General features: G+C 36.6%; 1 protein-coding gene across 1 annotated transcript in view; it reads right to left on the bottom strand.

The window, feature by feature from the left end:
* The window catches only part of LOC134854594 (structural maintenance of chromosomes protein 4-like), a 402,174-nt gene that overhangs the window by 56,764 nt on the left and 336,354 nt on the right, over positions 1-9,056 (bottom strand). The window contains exons 2-4 of the mRNA XM_063870921.1: positions 5,339-5,466; positions 1,116-1,310; positions 527-709 (exon numbers count right to left, since the gene is read on the bottom strand). Of these exons, the coding sequence (XP_063726991.1) occupies positions 527-709; positions 1,116-1,310; positions 5,339-5,455 (495 nt within the window). The 5' untranslated portion in view covers positions 5,456-5,466. The remainder of the gene's footprint in view (positions 1-526; positions 710-1,115; positions 1,311-5,338; positions 5,467-9,056) is intronic.

Genomic DNA, 9,056 nt, shown 5'->3' on the forward strand with positions numbered 1-9,056 from the left:
GTTTAAGAAGATCCGGTGCAACATTGTAGAGATCGAGCCGACTGAATAAGGGAAGGCGGCTCATACCCCTATCGCAGCGTTCGACTCCCAGATAAGTCTGTGTTTTTATTTTAAAACCTTTATCGCTAAAAACTAGTTTTTTATTTTCCGTTTTAAAACGTGTTTTTTTTGCCTTGTTTTAAAACATGTTTTAAAACATTCCCAACCCTAAGTCTGCATATATATTTCTGCAACAACGTTACCATGTTTAGATTTCGCCACTCTGATAGCAAATTTGTTTACGGGAAAAAACTAACGAGCCCGATTACAATACCGTTGCTATTTACAATTGTAATGATTGCAAAAAAAAAAACAGCTAAAACGCAGTTAATCAACCAAATAAAGAAAACCGGACTTCTTTTATGTTCCAAGTGGGCAGTTTCGCGATCTAACTTTGCACTTGATTCTTTCTAAATTTTTGCATACAAAGACGGATCCAAATACGAGGTTGCAACTACTGTGATGATGTTTGAAGAATAAAACAAACCTGGAGAGTGAAGAACCGGTTATGATCCAAATCAACCGCTTTGCTCTTTAGTAGATCCCGCACTTCCTTAAAATGACTTTTCTTTGCATTGATGTAATAGTTAGACGAGTTATCGCGATAAGCTGTCCTTGAAATCACAAGCTCCGACCCAGCAACAATTGTGAAATCATTTGGATCTGCAGACTGAAATGTATGTACGGTGGCGTCCCTCATGCTTGAAGGACCGAATGTGTTAATACTGACCGATTAGATAATTAGCAGATGCGTTTTCAAGACTGAAAAATTCGTATGAACTTGAACTCATAAATCTTGATGTTTATCTGAATAGTATTGCGGTTGTAACCTGCAATTTGTAATTTTTTTGATTATTTCCCACTGATTTAAAACATTTTCTGTCAATATTGACTTCGATTTTGTGAGAAAGGCATTTAGGCAATAGGAATGCTTAGCGATTTTGATTGGTTGAAACTTTTCAAGCATTCGGTCCTTCAAGCATGATAACCCTCCCCGTATGTACTAGGTATAACAGTCAAGTTTAAAAAACCTCAATTATAGCTGCATCCAATATCACACCCCAATGTAAACTTACAGAGTCAATTATTTCCGCCAAATGCACAGCGACAGAGCATGATGGAATATTTTGACAGCTTTCATCTGAGTTGTGAATTGACATGGACAGTTTCTTCAACCTGATCTTGGCTGCTCTGAATCCAAACACAAATAGAAGCGCATCGATGACGTTGCTCTTCCCCGATCCATTTGGCCCCACAATACAGCAGAATTTCTAAACATACCAATTTTGTCAAAGAAACTATTTGGCTGTTTATGAAGCCTTTCTAATTTTTGAAATTAGAAAGTACACCATTGAGAGCCATTTGTAGGAAATGTTTATTAAACATCATATCTCAGAAACCTCGATTTGAAAAATTTAAAAACCATCACAAGTGTGAAGACGTTGATTAAATAGTAAACTATATTAAAAAACACCTTGAAAATTTTGCTGGGATTAAGTCTATCACACTCTCACATCTGCTGCACGACCGCTTGAAATTTTACCAACACTAGCCACCAATGAAGCAGCTACAGTTTCTATCAAATTGCCAATGTTAAGCAGCAAAAGTTCGACCAAAAAATTAAAACTATTTAAAAGTTCCGGACTTAATTACAGGAGAAAAATACCACCCCCTCTTTTCAAATTTAGCTCGGTAATTTTCAAAAAAAAAGCAAAAAAAAAGGTTCCGAAAATTGATCGAAAACTCAAAAAAATTTGACTTTTCCTTAATCCATTAACTTTTCTCTACTAAAGCATTGGAATAGCTTCAGCTTTTCAAGACTGGCGATTTGACACCCCAATTTTTTAGATTGAACCCTTCATATTAGATTTAGCTAGTAGTTTTCGGGAATAGTGACGAAATTTCTTTAGACGTAAATAAACTAAAAATAAATTGTTGTACATATCAGCTTTTCTACAAAAAAAAATACCGAGTAAAACAATTTACGAAGGAAAAACCTAACCACCATGCTTGTTTTAAAGAACTATCAACCTCACAATCAGCAAGTAAGTTTTCGAAAAAAAAACAACTTTCCAAAAAATGGACAAAACTTCAAAAGTTGGACATTTTCTGAGGCTTGCGCAGGTAATTTTCACATAACTGATTTTTTCTTTCAGCTTAACCTTTTAAACTCCAAGTTGACGGGGAAGTTTTTGACGGAATATGTTAGTAGTATATATTGGAGCCAAACCGCCGGGGGGTGGAAACTTTCAAGTACTAAGATAAGCTTTAGACTATCCGGTCTCCACCCTATGTTTTAACATAAAGAATAGATTTCCCATGTATAAAGGGTATAGGTTTCAGATGGTAAGTTTCGAGAAAAACATAGGTTTTCAAAAAAATTTTGGCGCCCGATTTCGCTTTTATAAAAAACACATAGAAAAAGCTCGAGGAAACACATAGAAAAAGTAACAATTTACGGCATCGTATATCATTTTACTATATAATCTCTTCCAAACTTAAAAATACCACCCCCTCTTTTCAAATTTAGCTCGGTAATATTCAAAAAAAAGCAAAAAAAAAGGTTCCGAAAATTGATCGAAAATTCAAAAAATTTGACTTCTCCTTCATCCATTAACTTTTCTCTACTAAAGCATTGCAATAGCTTCAGCTTTCCACAACTTGATTTAAAGACTGGGGATTTGACACCCCAATTTTTTAGATTGAACCCTTCATATTAGATTTAGCTAGTAGTTTTTCGGGAATAGTGACGAAATTTCTTTAGACGTAAAAAAACTAAAAATAAATTGTTGTACATATCAGCTTTTCTACAAAAAAAAATACCGAGTAAAACAATTTACGAAGAGAAAACCTAACCACCATGCTTGTCTTAAAGAACTATCAACCTCACAATCAGCAAGTAAGTTTTCGAAAAAAAATAACTTTCCAAAAAATGGACAAAACTTCAAAAGTTGGACATTTTCTGAGGCTTGCGCAGGTAATTTTCACATAACTGATTTTTTCTTTCAGCTTAACCTTTTAAACTCCAATTTGACGGGGAAGTTTTTGACGGAATATGTTAGTAGTATATATTGGAGCCAAACCGCCGGGGGGTGGAAACTTTCAAGTACTAAGATAAGCTTTAGACTATCCGGTCTCCACCCTATGTTTTAACATAAAGAATAGATTTTCCATGTATAAAGGGTATAGGTTTCAGATGGTAAGTTTCGAGAAAAACATAGGTTTTCAAAAAAGTTTTGGCGCCCGATTTCGCTTTTATAAAAAACACATAGAAAATGCTCGAAGAAACACATAGAAAAAGTAACAATTTACGGCATCGTATATCATTTTACTATATAATCTCTTACAAACTTAAAAATACCACCCCCTCTTTTCAAATTTAGCTCGGTAATTTTCAAAAAAAAGCAAAAAAAAGGTTCCGAAAATTGATCGAAAATTCAAAAAATTTGACTTTTCCTTCATCCATTAACTTTTCTCTACTAAAGCATTGCAATAGCTTCAGCTTTCCACAACTTGATTTAAAGACTGGGGATTTGACACCCCAATTTTTTAGATTGAACCCTTCATATTAGATTTAGCTAGTAGTTTTCGGGAATAGTGACGAAATTTCTTTAGACGTTTCGTCACTATTGACGAATAGTGACGAAATTTCTTTAGACGTTTCGTCACTATTGACGAAACGTTTTTTTCATTGAAAAGGTGACATGATCACTACTCACAAATCCAAAACCATCATCAAAAAACTCAATTATTTTTAACAAATCAGGCTCATACTTTGAGTTTTGTACTTTCCGAACTCTTTCCAGAAAAGCTGAACCAATATTTTATAGAAGCCAGTTTCTGGTTAGTGAATAAATAAGGACGTTTGAACTTTTTGCGTAACAGTCTTCTCTTTCCAAAAGTTGGCAATTTTTCTAATCCTTTCCATTGCAAATTGTGATGAACAACTCGATTAAGTTGGTTGAAAACTTCGCCAGTTGATGAAATATCATTCGAGTAAAACCTGTATTTGTATAGAGTGTAAAGCCATTCGATAATTTGGGATACATATCAGTATTTAGACAACCGCGTATTCAGACTGGTCAGTATTTAGACAAATACTGTTTCAACCAATCAGGATCGAGACAAAGAAGAAATTAATAAATAATTATTATTTATTTTGGATTATTTATGTCTTTTCTCGATTCTGATTGGTTCATACAGTATTTGTCTAAATACTGACGAGTATGAATACGCGGCTGTCTAAATACTGGCTGCAGTCCGATAATTTGATATGTGAAATGAAATGTACCCAATCGCTGTAAAATTTTATCAAAAGATGAACCAATCAGAAGTATGTGGAACTTACAATTATGCTTAAGGACAGTAGGAATTGTGAGTAGAGACACAAAAAATCTTGGGTTACTAAATAATTATCGTAAGAGTCACTAGAAACGGAAATGAATAACAATTTTTTACAGTAATCTGAATAAAAGCTGGAAAGAGATTAACACATAGCAGCAGCCATCTGTAACAATACTTTTTGCTTATAAGTATGGATTTATATAGGAGCACTAACGCCTACACAGTTTCCCTACACAAAAAATTTCATTCAACTATCATTTCCTTTTATGGTTACTTGCATGACTCATACTGTTTAATCAAAATGTACACAAGAAAAGACACTAATTCCAATCACATTGAATTTTCAAAAAAATCAAACAAGAACAAACGAGAAAAATTAAACTATTCAAGAACAATGAGTTGAGGCAACTCGAAAAAAGACAGCAAATCTATCTTGGTGAAAAAAAGGATAAACAGTCTCGGCAATTAGAAATACTGTTATCCACGATGCAAAAAACCTTTGGACTGGTTCCTATATTGAAATTTACTTTTGACAAAAGATAACTATAGATCAGGAGCTTGCCAACTGCAACAAAGTGTATGACATAGCAACTTACAATAATCAACGGATTATTTCAGCCATTTCGCATAGAAACTTATTAACTTGCACTGAAAAGCTTAAATCTTGCTCCAAGAAAACTCTTAGATATCTGCATTATCGAGGGAAAATCATAAGCCGCAATATTTTAAGCCCACTAAAGCAAAAACAAATTGAACAAAAATTATCAAAAAGCTATAAGAATTGGTAATTTTTACACCCAAATTTCGAATCTGTTAGTTGAAGGTAGAGTTAGAGATGACCCACAAATTTCAGTCATCCTGTGAATCAAATTATTTACCGGGAAAAGCCTGGTATCCGGTTAAAACAACCTTGCTTATCGCAATGGTAATCAGAAAAGTATGTTGGCCAAATTACCTTGTGAAAAGGACCTAACTCCACTGTCCCTCCGTAGGATTTGAAGTTTTCTAGACTAAGTTTGAGAATTATCAAACGTGGCTTAGGGTTAACTTCCTCCTCTGTGACCATTTCCATCTGCAAATCTAAAATTTCATTTCAAACAATTGAAGTTCTATTATATTGATAAAGAGATCCTGACCTGATTCAAAGTTGTTAACCAGCTAATAATGAAAAAGCATCATTGACAATCGAACATGTAACAGTCGTCTACTTAAGTCACATATGAGGTTAAAGAAAAATAGGCCCTATAACCATTGGCTCAAGAGTCAGGGACACTATCTCTCGTGAATGCGTTAAAATTGTTAATTCAAACAAACGTTTTCGCACAATTTTGTGCATCTTCAGGTTTTAAAATTCTAAACTATCTGTTCAAAATGATGTGACATTCGACCAGAATGTGAAAAATGCAATCTCTGCAGAATTCGGAATTTTAGCAGTAAGCCTTCCGGATTGGTGGTTTTTAAGAACTAAGAGCGTTATTGGAACGTTTGGCCAGACGGTGAGGGCTGGAATATTCTAGTATTTTAAAATTTCAAAAATTCGAATGATGACGTCACATTTCTGAGAAATGCTGAAACGGCCATTTTAACAAAAAACGAGAGAGAAAACACAACAACATTAGTTGCGCTGACGATAACAACGATAATCGTGATTGAAAAACAGCAGCAGATTGCAGGAATAGCAGAGAACGTTCCGAGTTGCAACTATTGTGCTGCTACAATAGTTGCAAGGCCGTTGCGAGCAACGGTGAAGGGTGAGAAACCAGCCTTCCGGATTAGGAGGAAATCAAGATTAGCGAGCTTGATTCAGTGGATTCAAGAATCCGGAAGGGTTTCGGGACTGAAACTTTTAGCCTGTTATATAAACTTTTAGCTTCCTGTCATGTCCTGACTTGAATTTAATTGATATCTAGATTCATTTTGATAAGGATGAGAAGCTAGGAGTTGGGGGAAAGGGTTGATCCATCTTCGATGGAGATGATGATTTTTATCTACTGAACAAAAACAATAGTAATATAATAAGTAGTAGCCCTGTTTTTAGGAGTGACCTCGTGGTCTGGGGATACTGAGACCCAGCCATGAGCTCACTATTTGCATGTAATTAAGTTAATTTGAGCGTTCTGGTCGAAGCCGGAGAACAGTAACGTTTTTGTCGACCCGATGTTAGAAAGACCACCGAAAAGTACTGGCTTGGTAGAGACGGTGAAAAAGCATGCAAAGCTGTTTAGACGCTAGCCAGTCGTCTTAAGACTTAGTTTTGTTATCCGTCGATATGTATCTTCCGGGCGAATGTTACATACATGTTTTTATGCAGCTCCTGGGTGTTATTCTTTTTTAACATCATGACCGGCGGAACCGTTAACGAGCACTCCGCGCCGAGCGGATGCTCACATTAACGCCCTTAATAGGCCTAAACTGCCGGGACGGAAGGGTAGTTCGGAACGCGGAAGCCTTCCGGATTACCGTGAATAGTTTTTTAACCTAGTTAAGACCGAAAATTCACGAACCAGGAAGGGTGGGGGGAATCGCGAACCCCTCATCCCCTGAGTGGTTTGTGACCAAAAACACTTAAAGATATAAGTAAAACCCAAAAAAAAGTAGTATAGTACCCAAGAAAAACAAAAAACATAAAAAATAACCGAAAAAACCAAAAACAGTAAAAAAAAAAAGTAAAAAATCAGTAGAAATCATCCCCCCAGACAAGATGTGATCCAACCCCCCCGTTTGTTGTTGATAGATATATTGTTGTTACAGGCATTTATATCAGTCAGGATTGTTACGATCAGTTTTGTAGCCCGTTTGTGAGGCTTGTACTGTAGGGTTATTTGAGCATTTAAGCACGTTAATGATAAATTGCGCTCAATCCGGAAGGGTCAGCTGATTTGCGCTCAATTCGGAAGGGTCTTGGGTGAAGACCGATCCGGCAAGCAGTACAAGGAGCAACAAGAAGAGGCTCAACGACGACAACAATCGACTGTTGGGTATCGTTAACAAGTTTTGTAGCCCTTTTGGTACAAAAAGTAAGATAGTGATCTGTGGGGTACTCGACAGTGCTGCACTGTAGTGACCCTTCACCGAACTGCGAATATCCGAGTTAAGCACCTTAATTCGGATATTGAGGAAACCCGGAGGGGTATAGTATTACTAATGTTATTATTTATATAGCCTATATTAATAGTCTTATATCGTTTTTCAGTGAAAAACAACGAAAACAGACCGGTTTTTAGGGTCAAAATAGCGATATTTTGATCCCCCCACAAGTCGCGATTTTTGAGATATCGATATTTTTTCAAACGGAAAAAAGCGCTAAGTTAGTGTGTTACATCGTAACTGCACTACCACAATAGATAGAACCGGTTAAGTTTAGTTCGGAAGTGGTTGGAACTATTTTGGAACCAAAAACCGAATTTTCGTGATTTTTGAGAAAACGAAACACTACAAATTTAGAAAATTTTTTGAAATTTTTGAGTTACAACAGTAAAAATAGTTGTTCGGACAACGTCCACTAGTGAATCTACAAGTTTTAAAAACCGCTACCCGAAAGCCTTCCGGGTTGCAGAGAAATCGAACTTAACGTGTTTGATTTGGTGGATTCATCAATCCGGAGGGGTACAGGTAGCATAGTTTTTCGCAAAATTTTTCAGCAAAAGCGTTTTAGATCGGGTCTTCTGCATTGAACTAGAAGAGTATAGGCCTTCTGAGCTCGGATCAATAATTTTTAAGTCGAAAGGACCTGATTTGCGGAAAAAGTTAGGCGGAACCTATAAGAGAGAAAATTTTTTTGAGTTTAGAAAAAAGACGTTTTAGTTAATAACTTTGGAACTACTGAGCATATTGAGTTGATCTTGGTACCAATAGATCAGAAATTAGCTGAGCTTACTGTTTTTACCAAATAACACAAATCCGGAGGGGTACACCCTTCACGTTTTATAAATTTTTCTGAAAAACCCTTAGACCCCTACCAAAAGGTAATAGCGGTTGAATAAAGTAACTTTAGGCCGTTCTAGACCAGAAGGGAGGGCTAAAGGCACAGCAAAAGCTAAATCGAGCCGAAGTTAGGCCAGCGATAAGACCCTTCACCGTTAGCGTGAATTGTCAAATAAGAGGCTTAACTTCAATCCGGAAGGGTCTAGGAAGGTAGTACATACCCTTCCCAGTTAATTGAAAGAGCATAATTGCATCGGAGAACGTATCCGGAGGGGTATAGGTTGAAAAAAGGAAATCTCCGAAAAGCCACTCTTACAAAACCGGAGGGCTCCCAATCCGGAGGGGTCAAAGATTTTTCAAGTTAGGAGGGGTCCGAATCCGGAGGGGTCTTATAGTTGCTAATTCGGAGGGGTCCAAATCCGGAGGGGTCTTGTATTAACCAACTCAGAGGGGTCCAAATCCGGAGGGGTCTAGATTCTATCAATCCGGAAGGGTCCTATTTGTGCCAATCCGGAGGGGTATTATTTTATTAAGGACTTAGGTAGACGAAAGAAAGACTAAAAAGTGAGAGGTATTAGGTTATTAACACACAGGCTAGGTATCAGTGACTGCACTGGTAACTTGCCTTTCAATAAGAACCAGACTAATACAAAACAGGTCCGAACTCGGATATTCGCAACACTAAGTCTAAACTGAAAAAGAGTGAAACTCTTTGGGGTAAATTGAAACCCAATACGTTTTTGCGAAGA

This window comes from Symsagittifera roscoffensis, chromosome 9, assembly GCF_963678635.1.
Source record: "Symsagittifera roscoffensis chromosome 9, txSymRosc1.1, whole genome shotgun sequence".
In the NCBI taxonomy this organism is placed as follows: Eukaryota; Metazoa; Xenacoelomorpha; order Acoela; family Convolutidae; genus Symsagittifera; species Symsagittifera roscoffensis.